This window comes from Manacus vitellinus, unplaced genomic scaffold, assembly GCF_001715985.3.
Source record: "Manacus vitellinus isolate BGI_N305 unplaced genomic scaffold, ASM171598v3 scaffold_0_pilon, whole genome shotgun sequence".
Taxonomy (NCBI): Eukaryota; Metazoa; Chordata; class Aves; order Passeriformes; family Pipridae; genus Manacus; species Manacus vitellinus.
Window position 1 is genome coordinate 41,800,033 of NW_021938789.1, and position 18,562 is coordinate 41,818,594.

The window sequence follows — 18,562 nt, forward strand, 5'->3', positions numbered from 1 at the left end:
TCTCTGCTCCTACAGCTAAGTCATGCCCTCAGCTATAAGTTTGATTAAAAATTGGGCCCCAAAGCCCTTCCCAAGAAAATAAATGGAGTTATCAAAGTATAGGAAGAAAGCTGAATGAATGCAAACACTCTTAAAATCTAAAACCAGATTGAGAGTTCTACAAAACCAGATGCTCCAGCAGCATTCACCAAACCGGTGAAAGGTTCTTTTCACCTGTGATTCTATACATTCACATGACTCCTCTGAAGCTTAGCCAAACTCTTGTGATCTGCAAAGTTCTGCAAGAAAAAACCAGAAAGGCTTGAAGGGGGCAAAAAACCACCAAAACGAACACAACCCACTACATGAAAAAAACCCCTAAACATCTCATGACCTGCAGGATTGAAGCTGTGACTGGAAATCTTGCAGAGAATTAGCCAGCCTCTCAATTTTCTCAACACTGATCATAGATGTACATCAGTAGGGACATGCTACCTCAAGCTCACAATCCCTTTTTTATCCAGCAGCCAACAAGGCAAATCATACACTCACAATTATATTTAGCTCTTAGAGTTTTAAAGATAAATATATCATCCTGCTCAGAGTACCAGTAGATGGATGTCACTTTCATCTAACAAGCAATTCACTGTTGTGTCCCTTTCACCTGATAGGATGGAAAATTTTAAGCTACACATTTCCAGGAATATCTAAATTCCTTTTTGACAAAGTGTCAATGGACATTGCTTCTTAGTTGTGGTGGTGAAGTAGATGAATGGTCTGCCTGCACAAATCTGTGTGTTTCAATGGGGCTAGGTGGTCACTCAGTAAGACAGAGAGTGTGTGACAAGTCAATACAGTTCAGTCAGGTAATCAACAAGATGATGTTGGTATTTGATCCAGATTCCCTATTGGCTTGAGTGCAACAGTGGGCATGTGTGTAAAGCACAACCCAGTGTGAATACATGTTGCAGATTGACTCTATCATCTCTCTGCCCAAAAGTACTGAACAGAACCTCACCCGCAGAGGTAGCTCAGACCTCATTCATCCATGGACTGGGGCAAAAGTGAGGTTCTGTGCCCTTGGAAAGAGTTTTGTTCCTCTGAACAAACCAGTTTTGTAGTATTTTTTTATATATATTCGTTGTTATGTTTAATATGTTTAATTAATATGTTTAATATGTTGTTATGTTTAATAACATAATCTATTCTATTAAATCTTTAATTCTTTAATTCAAAATATGCTACTTTAAAGATGGAAACACACAAACATGCATCCAGAAGAGCCTCAAAACACTGCATTAGAAATAGTAGTTTCACACGTGGAAGTAATAGGAGGAGAAATCTGTAAGGAAGAACTTACATTAATTTATGTCATATGAGCTATGATCTAAATTTGTCTTCAGGAAAGGCTATTCTGATGAACCATTGCCTTTAACCACTGTTTCTTCATTCCCTCTGTCTCTTCTAGACCATTAACAGGATAAATAAACTCCCATTTTATCTTTATGATGAGGAAATTCAAAATGTGCCAGCTGTTTCTTAAATCATCATTTAAGATGCTTCCTGTCCTCGTGGGCATTTATTTGGCTTTTATGTATTCGAAGAAGCAGACTATGGATGCTTGTTAGCTATGCACAGCATGCAGGATAAATGCAAATGCTTGATGGTGTACCAAATATGACCCTTTGTTTTTGCAGATGGGAAGCAGAGGGATACTACCCAGGTTACAAAGCCATCTAAATGTAAGGCTGAATGAACTGTAATAGAACAATAGATGGTGGAAAAAAAAGGAGCCAAAAAGAAACCAGAAGAAAAAATACACATTAAACTGGAAAAAGGTGAAGTGTGAAATCTATCCCTTTTCTATAAACACATGTGGAAAGAATAACACCTAGGCTTTTTATTGTTGGCTTCCCCCCCACACCTCCTTTACATTCCAAGAGAACATCTGCCAACTTTTGGCCGTATCCGTTTCTCTTCTGTTGTTTGCCAGTATTAGTGCACTCTAGCACACATTCTTTCCTAAGACTTCAAAACGAGTCATTTGTTAGGTCTAACTGTTTAAAGAACCCAGCCACCCTTCCCTCCCTTGCTTAGAGCAAGCTGGGTGGTACACAGTGCATTCGCACACCCTGGCTTACACACCACGAGCTTGGCTGAAATCTTTAATTGCAAAGGTTCTTGAACCAGACTTCACACTGCATGCCCTGTGTTATTGTAGGTCAGAAGACCCTACACCAATACATTCTAGTGCTTCTAATGCTCCCTTTGTCCTAAAATACACAGTGAAGCAAACATACCTGTGTTTTGCTTATTGAAGCTGCTGATGCAGAGCTTCAGTACTTCTGCTCTGTAAAGCATTTCTAAAATCTTAGATCTGGATCTGTTTATCGTTACACATATAAACAGAGGGTGAATTCACCTCTGCACAAAAAGATTAGCACAGTTTAACTGTTAAAGATGGACTCTATGGTGAACAGGCTCTACACAAAGGGTTGAGTTTTACCAAAAAAAAGATTAATTAACACCATTGAAAAATTAAATATTGAATAAGTTAGGGTGTACAATACTCACTCTTTTCATATAATAATGTGACAATGGGGTAAGATTCAGATTTGATGTAAAATATGCCAACACATTGCTAAAGCTGCACCCACTTCAAACAGGTCTGTCTCTGGAGCAGAAAGAAATATAAATCTCAGTCAGCTTGATTCCAAGTCCACTGATTTTAATGTTAGCTTTGTTTATAAGAGTAGCCCTTCTGTTGTTACTTCTTTCAAAAATCAAAAAAACCCTGTCACACTAAGAGTTATTAGAATATACGTAACAATTCTTATGCCCTGCTCTCTCTCTCTCTCTCTCTGTCTCTCTATCTTTCTTTCCTTCTCTTTTTTTCTTCTAGTGGAGAGAGTGGAAAAGCTTGCAAGGATCTGTTACTTGCCTTATGTCATCCCATGAGCAGTGGAGTGAGGAAAAGAATCAAGAGCTCCTGAGTGCTCACTACCACTCTCTAAGGTAGCAGCATCCTCAGCCACAAAGCCCTGAATTTGCATTTTGAGTAAATGATATATGGGATGCAGAAGAAGAGTAGTGAGCCACTGTCTGGATGAAGATTTTAGGTTTGGTTTATTATTACATTAAGCCTCAAGGTAGGTCAGATACAGATCCAACTGCCTTAACATTTGATAGTGTTCAGTTCTGGGGTCACGGTCACCCCTCTATTACAAAATTGGGCTCATAGTGTGTTTTGATGTACTTCTTGTAGTTCATACAGATTATTAGGTATAGAAAAGAGAAAAGGACTATTGTAATTACAACATACAGTAAGCGGTAGTGAGTGCAATACATCTGTCTTCTGAAGGTGGTGCTAAGCACATTTCTGCATTTAGACAAACAAAACTCTCTTAGAGGTCAAAAATCATAGTACAGTGATTAAAGATACAGACAAAGCCAAAAAATGGGCATTTAATAGCATGTTTAGGCTCTCATTTAGGAGATTTTGTGGAGAAGTGTTACTTAAAACTAACTGCTGTTGACCATTGGAGAAATGAGGAAAGATAATATAATCATATGCAATCCCAGTTTTGGTCTGTTCCCTTGACCTGGATTAACCTTTTTCCTTTTATCTGTATTTTAATTCCAAACACCTCACTTGAATGCGACTGTATCCAGGTCTCTGCTAAAAGCTTTAATGAGCAACACTAAGGTCAGCGGAAATGTTTGAACTTTATTATTATTTCATACAAATGCTGTAGGGATTCTTCAATCTCCCATAATTATTAGTGGTTTTGGTCTCCAGTGAGATGTTCAGCATCTGGCTGTATTAGTTTATTGATTTCTTTTTTAAATGGTTGTCTTTCAAGAGCCATTTAAAACACGTTTCTTCTTCTTAACCTACTATGTACAGGCGCACACACTGAACAAAGGTTGCACAGAGCTGGGTCCAACTTTCTTTTGCAAACAAGAAGTAAACAGCAAAATGGTCTTTATAATCTTAATGTAAATATTTCTATTTCTTTCTTGAGTGAAAAAATTATAAATTTATACATAACGCACTTTTACTACTCCTACTATATTATGATTAACTACTGTTAATAGACCAATGAAATATCAGCTGGACATTCTTTCTGTTTATTACATCACAATCAAATGTATTGTTTTGTGCAATCAATATTAACAAAGATCATGTCTATTTAAATATGCACACTGCTGTGTAGACTGAATAGAGCACATAAAATTTGTTGGCTTTAATAAATAGAAAGCCCAGAGAAGCTAATTATTTTATAAATTATTAAGTGTTCTTTTCATTGTTTGCATCCTATTAATACCTAGGGAACTTATTAAAGGACCAGGACTTCAGCTGTTCTGTTGTCAGTAGCTTCTCACATAAAAGTGAGTAATTCCCTTACGTGGTGTCTTTGACTTACTTGCAAAACCAATCCAAATTGGTTTGGAAAAAGAACACATGGGTGAGGCCAATATTGCTCCATGGACTGAAAATTGACAGGATCCCAAAACCTGTAATGAGCATACGGTGGGAGTCAGACTGATAGGGACAGATTAGGGGTAACATGGACAAGACTGTCTGTGAACTGAAGCTCCTGGAATGTATGTGATATAATACTGGATACTGGAAAGGTATCACACAGCAGTGAGTGCAAGCAAAAACATGGGTCTAGGACTCAGATGTGCTTAAAATTAAAATTGAGATTGTATCCTAACTTCTTACCTGGAAAATAGACAGCTGCCAGACTACTGGCTCTTGATCTATGAAGTGTAGAAGTTCCTTGACAGCCTTGGTTTAGCTTCAGCTTGCATCTTATAGAATGGGAGAGCCATAACCATCCCCTCCAGCAAGAAAGTAGACAGGGAGAAGACATTTTGGTTGTAACACCTAGGCTTGAGGAGGAAGACATGATAGTGGCCAGGGTCCCAGTACAAAAGGGCTTCTGCATCTTTATGCATGACTATCGCAGCAGTTGCCTCAAAAGTCAAGTTCCAAAGTCTTGAAATTGTAGGATATTAAGGATCCCTAAGGCTGGTAAAAAGGGACTAAGGCTTTTCACTGGTCTGAATCCAGTCCACCTTAGTACTGAGGAGTGCCTGAAAGTTAATCCCATGATGAATGGTCTTCACAAAGTTGGCTGGTTCTGGTGCACATCAAAATTGGCATTAAACAGCAGTCTCAATAAAAGATCAGAGCCAACTTAGGCTATCGCCCTTGCAGATTGTGTTTGGGGTGCATTCCTGAGGCTCTGGGGGAGGCTTCTAATGCCACTAGCTTCTTTCCTTTTCACATGCACAGAGATAAAGATGGCAAGTTATCAGAGAATGAAGCAATAACACCAAGTGTGTCCTGAAGACTAATGGAACAGTGTAGGCATCACCCTGAAATAATGAGATAACATTACTCTCAATAAGACAAAAACACAATATATGTTAAGAAGGCATAGGTTTCCCCTAATTAATCCCATTCTGGATAACTTTTTATTTTTTCCATAATTTTTAAAAATGTTTCCATTCTGAAAGAGTGAAAAATTTTTGCCTGAAAGATAAACCTCTGCAAAGTTGCAAGTTTCTGCAAAAGGGACTTAAAATTAGATGTGTCATGCAGTTCTATGACTGGAGAACATTGCATCGCCTGTGTCCATTATGAATTAAAATGAATCATTCCTCACTTGCTTACAATGAAAATACGGCTTTAGAGAATTGAAATGTAAACTTCAATAAAGTCAGGATTTACTGAACTAAACAAATTCATTTTCTCCCTTGATCTTTAAAATTGCCCATAGTTTTCTTACTTTGGACTTGTCAAGCTTTTCTCCCACTATGTTTCTAAGTTCCTCTTTTACAGTTTAATATATCACAAGTTAATTTCATTTTTAAAAGTCAGAGTACACCAATTTAAGGTCAATACTAAGTTTGCTACAGACCCAGAAATTCTAATAATTTAAAAAGTTTTTTTGGTAAGGAAAGTTTAGCCTAAAAAACCTCAAGGATTCAACTATTTTAGTTCAACACACCTGCATGTAAAGCCTGAGAATAACATCTTGGCAACCAATTTAAAAACATAGTGAAGCCATGGTTAATATTTCTATACAAACAAGCAGCAACATTCGTAACAGTCATTTAAATGTGCACAAAAAGGAGAACATGGCTTTTACTGGTTTGTGGGAATGTATAACTAAAACAATACATAAAAGCTTACTGTATTCAAGGTTGGATCTACCTGTGAGCTACAGCAGATAATCTTCATTAGAACAGATTCTCTGAGAGGAGAACAAGAACCCCATATCTGCAATGTTGAGCCAACACATTATGCACTGTGACTTCATGAAACCAGTGGATCTATCAACCTACATATCAGTTAACTGAAACCAGAACTGTGCGTTCTCTTCTCTTAAAGAAAGAGGGACATCAGGGATTTTGTTCGTTTGTTTGTTTTATTTTATAAATCAATAGCTTTATAAACATACAAATAAACCAAATATATTATATTTGTGTTGAAATATCATTTCAAGGTTCTACATTAAAGATTATTTTCAATTTAGAGCTGAATTTAGGAAACATATAAAAGTCCAAACAGTATAATTACAAAAAATAGGTTTCCCAATCTTATTCTTTAAAGAATACAATCAACTTAAAATTAGATCCTTGGACTGAAGGAAAGCAAAGTAAACAAAAACCCAGGATAGAATAGTAAACTAATTTTTAAGGAATCTGAAACATCTTTATTTAGTCAGGTTTCAAAGTTACAAATCTTTATTTCCTTTGATTGGGGAAACTTCCAACTAAATGTTGACTGTCATTCAACACACTACTTGGATTTTAAGCTCACAAACATACTTCACCAGAGAAACTCAAAGTGCATGGATCAAAGTCTTTTTACTGTGTAACTTTTATGGAAACAAAATGCTTTTCTGAACTGGGGTCTTTACAGCTGGACTCTCTTCCCGTCAAAATACACAAGATCAATGAACCGAAGGACGGGAATCCAAACTAGATTCTTTTAACAATGTTAATTAAATTAAACTATACTGAACTTAAAATCAAATCTACCAAATACTAATGATTCAACACGGTGGTTTCCTGCTCCTGAACACAGTTTAGTGTGCCAACACTTCTAAACCATTTCTCTTTCCGTGGAAATACCCTTGTTGCCATTCACACAGGAGAAAGAGTCTTCATAGCTGTTAGTTCCAACTAAACTCTGGAAATGCCTATTTTACAAGTTTATTCTAAATTCAGAATGAATGTGATTAGAAAACAGACTCAACAATTCAAAACCACCTGCAAAAATCACTTTAGAAGACAAATGACAACCATCTACACAACAGAGCATTATAATTTTTGTAATTCTGACACCTTGGACTCAATGTTCTTACTGTTTACACCAACATAAATCAGAACTAACTTCACAAAGTTACTCAAGTGTGTAACTGTTTTAGATAAGAGGTAAGAGTCTTTCAATACTCTTTCCCATGTTGGCCTACAGAGCTGGTAGAAAAATTACAACATCCCAAACCTTTCTGGCAGGATTCAAAAAAACCCAGAAAAGCAGGATAGCAAACACAAAAATTAATAACATTTGCCATTATTAACCAGCTAATGAATTACAAGGAACACTAATGGTAGGCACTGTAGCAGAGTTTAAAGGAGGTGTCCAATAGTTACAGTAGTAGGCTTCAAAGACAGAGGACTGAGAGGTACCATACAAATAAAAAAAACATTATTAGTAATTTAGCTGATTTCCAGATGTCTTCCAAAATGTTCTGAAAACGGCACAGGAATTCAAGACAAGAGCTGAAAATCACTTAATGTCACAGAATATTCTGAGTTGGAAAGGACCCACAATGATCATAGAGTCCAACTCTTACATGAATGGCCTGTACAGGGATCAAAACCACAACCTTGGCATTCTTAGCACCATGCTCTGACCAACTGAGCTAATCTTATGTTAAACAGTTAAGCTACAACTCTGTATACAACAGAGCTTTATAAGAGAGTTAGTTCTTAGTAAATAACTGGAAGGGAACAGTAGCTGTTAGAAAGACAATTACAAGAAAAATTGGTTTAGTTTTCCAGTTGTTCCCTTGAATTTAACAGGTAGTAAAAATCAGCTGTGTGGAAGTCAGTCCAAACTGAGGTGGCTTTTTTGGTTTTTTAACCCACTCCTCCTGTTGTTTTGGAACAGCAACTGGCTGCACTTCTGTCCTTGCACTGTCCTACATAATGGACCAGGTTTTGGTGCCAGACACACTTCTGTGAGGCCAGGACAGCTCCAGCACATTCCTCTTCACAGGGCTGAAAGCAGACACGGACCCACCTCCTCGGTCCAGAGACAATCCTGTTACGTTCTGAGGGACCAGTGTATACTGGGAAATAAAATGGAAGAATCACCTTTTCCCTCAAATGTCACCCACCATTAATAACATATGCCCACAAATCATCCTACAGCACACCAAACCTGAGAAATGCAAGATCCCATTTGGTGCTTGCTCACGGAAGCAGATACAAGAACATCTCAGGTGAAGTCCAAGAAGTTACACTGGCCTGTCAGCAGCACTGGGGAGAGGAATATAGTGTCCATGAACAGTATTTTAATAAAAACATTCATTTTGAACTAATTTTTCTGCATCATCTTCCGTTCCTATTTCTCTGCAGCTGTCCTTGTGACCCATTTTCTAGGTAGTTTCTAGATTCCGTGTGTGTATGAAGACCACTACTCACAACAAGCTCCATTAAGAAAATATTTATCACTCATAAATCACCCACTTGTCTATTTTCCCCTCAGTGTCCTTGTAGCAGGCAGTTAATGAAGTTAGCAGCAGTGATATTTATAGAGTACTCATTGCCAACACGTTGCTCATAGTAACTCTTCCAAGCAGAGATGACAGGGAAGGAGTGGCAAGGACTTCTCTAGTTGGTTTTGATTTGTGGGGTTTTTTCAAAATTAAATTTTAGTGAAAAAATGAGTATTGTTTCAGTGTTTTGTGAGTTCCCATTCTCTGCTGACTTCCTTCTTTTCCCACTCAAACCCAGGCTTCTTCTAGTCTGGCTGCATCAGCAGGCTGGCTGGGGCAAGAGTGCAGGGCTCCCTTTCCAGTAGGGGCTTGGGATGGATGCTCCAGGGAACCTGTGGAGGGCCCTTCGCCACTCCCAGGGTCTGGCATGATTTCTCACCAACAGGAACCTCTTTCTGATGTCCTTGTTCTCTCTTCTCTTCAGTCAAAGTCTCTGCTGCTTTGTCATATGTTATAGGCTGTTCTTCCGCTGGAGAAAAGATGGATATGTGTTACTGAAAGCCATTTGAGAAGATTCACCACAATTAAGCTAAAAGAAAAGTAATGATAGCTTTGAGAGAAGAAAGCTACGAAAGAAAGCACAGGATCAGGTCCAGAAAATTGCAATACTAACTCATGTCAAAGAACATAAAAACAGGTAAAGTCAAGAACTTGCTTCTGATTTTAAGAAATTACTTGTCCTAGGTTTTCGTGATTTTCCCTTTTAATTCGTAACAGGGAAAGGCATGCCCATAACAGGAAGACTACCCACCTGGCACAATTAAAGTCCCTGCTTCAAAGTCAAAAGATCTTAGAATTATTCTCTGGCGTGGTATAAGAACTTCCTTTAACATGTAAGAAAAAAATCCAGATCATTCACCAGTCTTTTTGTCTAAGGTGGTTGAACCACTTTTGCTAAAATTTTCAGGTAAAAATCAGACACCTGTCATGGGAAATTTCTGTTCCAATAGCTGCATCTGATAGAACTATAAATGAAAACAGTCTCCTAACAGGAAACATCAGTCTTCCTGTTCTGGACAGTACAGTTCTAAACATGTTCACAATATTAGTCCAACTAAGTAAATGTGAGGCATATTTTCTACTGATGAATAAAGGGACTACCCAATGTTTAAGGACAGGATTGGGAATTTTGAAAATCTTGCAAAATGTCTGCCCATTCAAGTATCCTCAAACATTTGTCTTTGTGTATTTCTAAGTGACTGAGGTAAACTGGCTTCTCCAGTAACTTCTGCACTTGGGAGATATATATGGTAAATAAGATAAAGGGTTAAGGATATCAGTCTTTCTCCATCAGTTCTCACCATTTGAGCATTAAGTGATTCAGTTGCCACCTATAAGGCAATATTTCCTAAAATTCAGAATGGTCCACCTGGTAACTTCTGGGCCATGGAAGCCTGTTGTGTGCTTCATGCTACCTGCTGTCTCTGGATGAGGGATGGGAGGCACATGTTGTTCATTCATCTCATCTTTGTTTAAGCACCAAACACACCCCAAGCAGTCAAACATCTGTTTAACACAAAAAGCAGAACTGCAGTTGCTGCCACAGGAGTCGACGTGGACTCCTCATACATTTTCAGTTATCCTACCTGAATTAATAAGGACTGTCAAAGTATACTGTTTCACAGATATACATTACCCAACAGTAAAACGGGCTTAACTTCACTTGCAAACCTGTGAAGGTCTATAAAGATGCAAAAATCCAATATTATTCTATCACAAGAGGCGTCTGGCTTCTTCTGAGTGTGAAAGCACTGTTGTAGTGTAGTTTCTCATGACTAATCTGCAAAGTGAAGGACTGAATAGTCCTTAACAGCAATATGAACATAGCACCTGCTGTGCACAGCAGCTTTAAACAGGCCAGAAATAAAATTTTGATTTCTCCATCTCCTTTATCTGCCATTGGTCCTGCTGGTACAAGGTGAGGAGAGACCTAATAAGGTAGGTAATCCTACTCACCAGATTCTGAAGGACAGGCAGGATGAGGATCTGCTGTCTCACACTCAATTAGATCAACCACTTTAGTCTCCAGAGAACTGTTACACTCCTTAACAACCGCAAACTGCAAATACATACAATATGCACAAAATATGCAGAGCCCAAATTAATATAAAATGCATTGGTTTTCTGAAACCCAAGAGGCAAACTGGAAGGGTCACACACCCAACCACAGAACAGGGAAAAAGGTCATCCTGGCTTCTGGGATGGCCCTTCCCCTGCAGATAATTAAACATTTGAGTTGATGACAACCTCAGTCTTTCTTTGGTAAGCACACAGTCCCAGTCCAGTAAAGAAATACCAACTCTCTTGCCTTGCAAATCAACACTTCCAGGTGCAAGAACAAAAGCTCATGAAAATCAACCCTCTCCATAGTACTGAGGGCCATTTTTAAAGTATTAAAAAGATCTGCAGGAATCCAGACAGCAGGAAATCATGAAACAGAGAGAAAGAAGCGAGTCTCCCTTTCTGCCTCTCAACACCACCTGGGGGAGTGTGGTTCCATCATCCCACAGTGACCATGAAATCAGAAGACGAGACCCTCTGGGGAAACATGCTGAAAAGACCAGGGGGAAAACAGAAAAAACAGAGGTAGAGGAAAGCAATGTGAAGCACTGTGCTGAAATTGTACAGGGGGAAAGAGGAAAACCCAGTAAAGGGGTGATGTTTAAAGAGCAGAGACAAGGAAGAGAAAATATCTGTAAATAAGATGTTCCAACAGAAGACGGATTTGGGGGTCCTGGTGGATAACTGGTGGATTTATGTGGATAGAATATAGATGTAGAGGCATCAGTTCATTTACATAAAATCTGTGGGCTTACAGCTGCTAACCCGCATATGACAGACCCCCAGAGGAAATTCAGCTACACTGAGCTCTGCAAAATATCTTTGGCTGTGCAGCACAAAACACTTGGATGAAAAGTCTGTGAACAGCACCGAAATCCAGGTACATGCAGAAGTTTACCGAGGTTTATATATCAGTAGGACTACCCTGGCTTATGGAACTTTAATATGAACGTGGAAAATATATGTAGACGTACCCCTAGCTAAATGTACTCTCATCTGGCAGAACAGAAGTGAATGCAAAAGTGAATGACACCTGGAAAATTTATAGGTATAGTTTCAGTATCACGGTACCTAACACTTGTTATGTGTGATAGCACAACAGCTCTACATTAACCTAGATGGATAAGAACAAGAAAGTCTTTTCACTCTCTCTCACCAGCCTCACAAAGGAGTAGTAGCACTGTGGACTACCAAATGAGTGAAATTCATGAGTTCTTCACAGTTACTGCATACGCATCATCCAGTCCCAATATGAAGTCCTTCGTTAAGATCATTAACTTTGAGTAGATCAATAGCACCCAAAAAACTATTCCAGCACCTTAGGAGTTGAGGACATATAGGGTTTTCTGTCTCTGATGTAGTATAATCTCTTTTTTTACATAAAGCTCTCCAGAAATCCACTTGATGTGAACAGTAGAAATGGACAACTTCCCTGCTTCCACTGCTTTTTGGCAACCCTACAGTTTCTAACCTGAGTGCATTCATGTATGAAGCCCTGGTGAACTTAACAATTAATGGCCATATCAGCACAGAGAAAATCACATGCATGAAACCAGAGGAATCCATTACTGTGTAAGCAGCAATAATCAGCAAGGGGTCAGTGATTTCCTCTTCCAGTCTGACAGAAGCCATTTGCAATAAATTACTCTATTAATGGATTTGATATCTCCCAGTGCATGCTGAAATATAACACGAGTGTGTAATAGATGACTAGGTTAGATTTGTTTTTGTTGATTCAGTCCATTGCTTAGCTGTGGACATCAGCAAAAATGTCACTGGCAACTTGCATTAACTACAGGGTCAACAGCAGGTGGGGACAGAGCTGATGGGCAGCAGGCCTCCTAAAGCACTGCTCCCAGGCAACAAGCTGTTCTCAGACCCAACAAATGTTTCTGATTTTCCCAACCTCAGGTATTTTGCAAGCTGTGCATATTGCCTCTGCTGTGAACAAATGATGACATTGCCATGATTCAGCACATTTGCTATCCAGTACCTGGAGGAAAAATACTAATAATAAAAGATCCACCAGAGTATGCAGTTGACCAGCTAAGGAACAATATGTCATAATCAGGTTCAAGTCAATTCAGCGCTACTGACATATGTTTGACAGTGTCTTCCAGTGGCTACCCAGTCACAATTCCTGCCAGAAACTACCTAAACTGCTTGTGAGGCCATTCTGAGAAAGGAGTCTCAGACCAGGCATAGAAGTGGCCACAGATGCAAGTTATGTCACTTGTCAACTTCAAGTTCCAATTGCAATCACCCAGCAGTGTAATATCATTCTAATGCCAGTGAGAATCATGTCCTTAGACCAGATTTTATGGGGCCAAATGCAGCTTAAAAATGACAAAAGAAAGAGTCGTATACAACCAGAGCATGGTGGCATTTTTAGCTACACCAGTGTAAAATTAGTATTTCATATATCCTTCCAAACTATCCAATAAAATCCTGGTTGATTTTCTCTACAAGGCAGTAGCTTCTAATACAGAACATTTAATTTCATCAACCTCCAAAATAAAGTTCAACATCTCATGTAGCACAAACAATACTTGGCTTCCAAGAAGCCTTTTTTACAGAGGGCATACTTTCCTGTGAAAATAACTCTGTGATACGCCATGTCATCACATTGCCATTTCCTTAATTTAGAACACAGTTCCCCAACTGTTGTATTCAAAGCTAACAATAACACTGGCTAATGGTTGCAATACATCCAGGCAGCTGTGAACTTTGAGGGATAACAATGAGGTAAGATGAACTAGGGTTCACAGCAAAGCACTTGATGACTCTAGCAGTTATTTAATGTATTTAAGATGTGAATTATTTGATGGATAATCTCAAGTGGATCCCTAACACTCTTTGATCCTTCCTGATTCCCTTTCCACTCCACATTAATATAGTTACCAGAGACTTGTTGCTAGTAGGTGTCACGTTCTCATTGTCAGCACGGCTGCTGGCATCTCTTATCGCTTCTGCATAGAGATTCTTCTTATACAAATTTTGACTTCTGCAACAGAACAAAAGATGAAGTAAATTATTTTGCTTTGGGAGGAACAGAAGATGCTTTTTGTCACGTTATTCTATCAGTATTTACAGAAGGGACATATATTTTGTTTTCTTTTGTTGGTTTGAAAGGCTGCATTACTCTTACCACAATTTTAATTACCACACAGTGGTTGAAACAAACAGCTTGTCAAAAACAAAAGTCAGTAAGAAATGAACAAATATTTGTTCTAATGTGCCATCTGTAAAGGATCATTCATTAGAATGAACAATAGGCCTGATAATTTTAACTAGACCCTTCCATTTTCTTATATTATTCTATCTATAACACATTCTTCTTATTAAGATTTGTTTCAGCCAATACAATGAAGAGAATTTGTGGGTGAAGCTCAGAAATAAAAATTGGACTGTATTTTCGTACACTATTGGTAGTTACAGTTATGAAAGTTGCTTCTGTATTCATCTGCACCATTCATGAAAAGCAACAGTATCAGATGTTACTGTGAAATAAACAAACTGAAAGTCTCAAAAAGTTTGGAACTAAGACCTTCCAGAAAAAATGCATGACCAACAGAATTAGTGCAAAGGAAAAAATCCATGAGTACAATTTGGAGATGGAAAAGGTGAGAACAGTAAGCTCTAAGTGGCTAGTTCCAGAAATTCAAACATTGTTATTTTTCCAGTTAGACAGCAATCACTTATAAGACAGTATTAAAAGCCCATATAGGCCCAAACATAAAATTTTGTTTTACACTGCTTAAGATCCAAATCAGTACATCTTTACTCAGTTTGCAAACATGTTTTTTGTCCTCCTAAGAATCAGCTAACAAAATTAATGTTACATTCTTCAGACTCTGGAAGTCTTAGGTTGCAATATCCTTTTACTTGATCTATTTTTAATAAAATCACATAGACATGCACCAAAGAAAATAGGAATTTTCTTTTTCTTTAGGAATTTTCCTTTTCTGTCTATATCTTTTATATACTAACTGGGAAAGGGCATACGTCATATGTTGCTCCCTTCATGAAAATACTATGTAAATGTATTTTGCTTTTTTACTGGAAATATGAAAGGCCTGTTTCCAACCTTGATATTCCCCCAGATTCTCTATAACATATCTCTGTATATTCAAACATAAAAAAAAAGGTAATTGTCTCCTGTAGAGGATAAGACAGGGACTGTTAATATGAAACCAAACAGGTGTCAGAGCTGAGGGTGTATCTACAGAGCAGAATGCTGAGAAATAGGCCAAATTAGTCCATTTTGACTTTTTTCTGACATCGTGGCAAGGCTGCTGTGCATGTTTTGATGCTTGGATTCTGCATTGCAGCTCACAGTGCTTACAAAATTTGTTACTCAAGAATTGTAAAATCCATTGCACAGAGCTCACACACAGGCACAGTCTTGACAGGGTGCTCGGCTCAAGAGGATCACTAATTCTGCATTTTACTGCAGAGTGCCCAGAGTAACAGATGCCAGATAGACTTGGTGGGCATGGGTGTCTTCGGGTTCAACTGAGCACAAGCAGATGGGGCAGTGAAATCTAGTTAACTGAGCATGGGCAAGAGGCAGAGAATTTCTCAATCCTAATCCCAGTCCTACTGTCGATTTTTGTGTAGCCTTGGCCAATTGAGGTGGAGGAATTGTCAGTGTTAAATCTGTGATTCAGATTTTTTTTTTGGGGGGGGGAGGAAGTGTTGTTTCCTTGCTTCCCAAGGAAGATAAGAAACTTGGTGTATTATACGGTCAGACTACATAAATCTAATATTAAGAAAAACACGATGCTGTTCGGCAGACAATAGTCATTGAACAAACCAACACAATAATTCAGTAATACTCAGCCTTCAGGTCACACATTTTTCAAATTGGCAGGTGTGGACCTCCAGCTTCATTTCCTTCAATTAAAAGGAGATAGGCATCTCCATTTTACAGGGGAAGGAATAGGACTATTACAGACTTAATCACTACATTTCAAAATACAGTAGATTATGTGAAAAAGTGATATAGCAATTTCAACCCCAATACTGGCTTCCAGACTCCAGTTAAATAGGGATTTTAGATCAGTGGTTTAATTTTGATCTAGTTATGCTAATAAAAGCTGCAGTTCAAATTCAGTCGAGCGTGTAATTAAAAAGTTGTTGTTGTGGTAAATAGTTATATTGATCAAAAGCATTTGGCAAGAAAGAAACATAAATCAGGAAGAGAGAGGAAGGAAGAAATTTTATATCTTCACACCTTAAAATGAGTCATATGGCTATTTGTCATGATGGAATATATGAAATATATGGGAAATATAAGAATCTCACAATTTTTTATGTTCTATATGTATCCACTGATTCAAATGTGAGTTCCAGGTTATGAGAACAAACCAGGCTGCACTTAGCTTTAATTCTGAACCTCTATCACTAGTTAATAGAAAATAAGAAACATTGGCAGCTTCTCTACTTTTATGGACTAAATATGTCAAGAACCATTAATTAAGAATGAAAAACATTAGCTTCCATAGTTAACTTCTTTTGTCGCTTAACTTTTTATGTCTAGGAAAGTCTAATTTTAAAATTGATCTAAACCACAAACAAAAATCCTGCCACGGATGGCAGGTCAGCATGCAGCAGGAGACTCTTGATTTGGTTGCCTTCTGGTTTTTTTAGTGTTTACTTTTAAATATAAATATGCATTTAAGCAAGCCTCAGAGAACAGCTGTCTGCCAAGGTCATGGCCAAAAGACTGTAACTTATTAAATGCTTAACACTTTCCAGTCTAAGGGACATCGATGACATTTAATTTCACATCAGAGCGAGTTCTTAAATAGTGACTGTAGGGATTCTTTTATCACAAGAAGAATCCTAAACCTGCACAATTCATAACAGCCATGGAAAATGCAAGGGAGTACTTTTACAACAGATGTGCTTAGGCTCACATCCTCGATTTTACTCTTTCTACTACCAGGAAGATTGTTTTCATGTTCATTGGTGGAATAATCAGTGTGGAAGATTGCTTTGGAAGGTTAATAAGCTACTTTTCTCAATGGCAAGGAAACTTTCAGGTGCCACTCTACACTGAAAGGGAAACCAAAGCAAACTAATGGGATAGGTGGCAGTTAAGAGCCAAACCCTATCATGACAGTTTCAGACATCTAGAGCTCTTAAGGGAAACCAAGGAAGAAGCAGATAGCATGTTCCTGAACTCTCTCATCAACACAAATTATGGCTCTTCTGCAAACCTAATAAGGTCTATTCCTCTTCCCTCCAGACCCATGTTGCTCACTAACACCAATGTGGGTTCTGCAGGCAAGGACGTGCCAGAACTTTCTGCACTGTTCATACAAACAATAACTGCAAAGCAAAGTAATAGCAAGCTTGATATGGTGCTTTCCATCAGCTGAGGAACAGCTCACGTTCTTCACCATGAGCACTCTGTGAAAGGCAGCAGCAACTCAGCCCGTGTGCCACACGATCACAGCACGTGTTTGGAAGCACTACCTGTGGCAGTAGGCAGCCAGGAACCCCAGCAGCAGCAGAAGGACCAGCACAGCTACACACACTGTGATGGTGATATTCCGCATCTTCACCCTCTCAGCGTGCTGCTGCTCCCACCACTCCAGGTCACTGAACTGGCACCGCTCCCCAACGTAGCCTGTCACACAGCTGCCAAAGGAAATGAGCACACTTTGTAACTGGTGGCAGTGGAAAAACCCCACATCATCACTTCAGTGACCTTGCATATTGATTTAACATTGGCAACTGCTATAGAAATATCTGGTTGAATTTAGTAGCGGTGAAGACAAAAAGACACTGAAGGAATGCTGTCAAAACCAGTATAATTCAATATTACAAGTATGTTTTTTTTACTGTTATTGAATCACCTACAGAATTATACAGAGAGATTACAATTTTCAGATTCCAATGGGTAAAAAATAGGAAAAAAATAATTTTCTCTTAAATCCTACTGTGTGGTTAGTGTTTCCCTAAGATTTTCCATTTGACTGCTTCCAGCAGCAAGCTCTCTTTTCTTTCAAGTAGGCAATATAGGACTTACTCATATTTTCAGTGTGATTTGGTTAAAGGAATTGAATTTTAATCTGAATCTTTAAAATGAAAAATAAACTAAAGTGTTTTTAAAAATCCCTCATATGGGTTAGAAATTTAGTTTTACTACAAGGTTCTTCTGCAGGTAATTTTTGTTTATCTGATTAATTTTACCATTGTAAAACACAACCTAGAAATATCAATGCATGAAACCCTCAAATCAAAATTACTAGAAAGTGAGAAATACATCAAAAAGAATTCCAGCCTAGTTTTACTGTGCAAGACGAGGCACATAAATAATAAATGGAAAAAAAATTAAAAGTCTACTAAATTTGTAACAATCTCTGAACAATATGGGCTCAACTCCTTCTCGCAATTCTTACTGGTCTAATTTTACTTAAGTTCAAGGGCTAGTCAAACAAGCAAGAGAAACAGGATTTAACCAGCAGTAGCTTTTACCTAATATTCTGAAATTATTATGTCTTCATTCATTATTAAATCACAAGTACTCTCATTCTGTCACAATTTAGAATGCATACATGCTGGAAGGCAGAAAAAATGCTAAGTTTTTAACATTAGATCACAATGAATTCCAAATATGATGGAAGATCTACTTTCTAGTGTAAGATCTTTTGTTAATAAAAATACAAATCACATTTGGTATGTGATTTCTGCTAGATATTTTTGCT

The 18,562-nt window shown here is 38.1% G+C and overlaps 1 protein-coding gene across 2 annotated transcripts in view; it reads right to left on the reverse strand.

Moving 5' to 3' along the window:
- Positions 1-7,105: 7,105 nt before the first annotated feature.
- Positions 7,106-18,562, reverse strand: part of EGF (epidermal growth factor) — a 57,922-nt gene continuing 46,465 nt past the window's right edge. Inside the window, exons 22-25 of one of the 2 annotated variants that reach the window (XM_018072255.2) lie at positions 17,328-17,492; positions 13,746-13,848; positions 10,740-10,842; positions 7,106-9,252 (exon numbers count right to left, since the gene is read on the reverse strand). In XM_018072255.2, coding sequence (XP_017927744.2) covers positions 9,029-9,252; positions 10,740-10,842; positions 13,746-13,848; positions 17,328-17,492 — 595 coding nt within the window. In that variant the 3' untranslated portion in view covers positions 7,106-9,028. The remainder of the gene's footprint in view (positions 9,253-10,739; positions 10,843-13,745; positions 13,849-17,327; positions 17,493-18,562) is intronic. The other variant, XM_018072260.2, reaches the window with a different exon arrangement.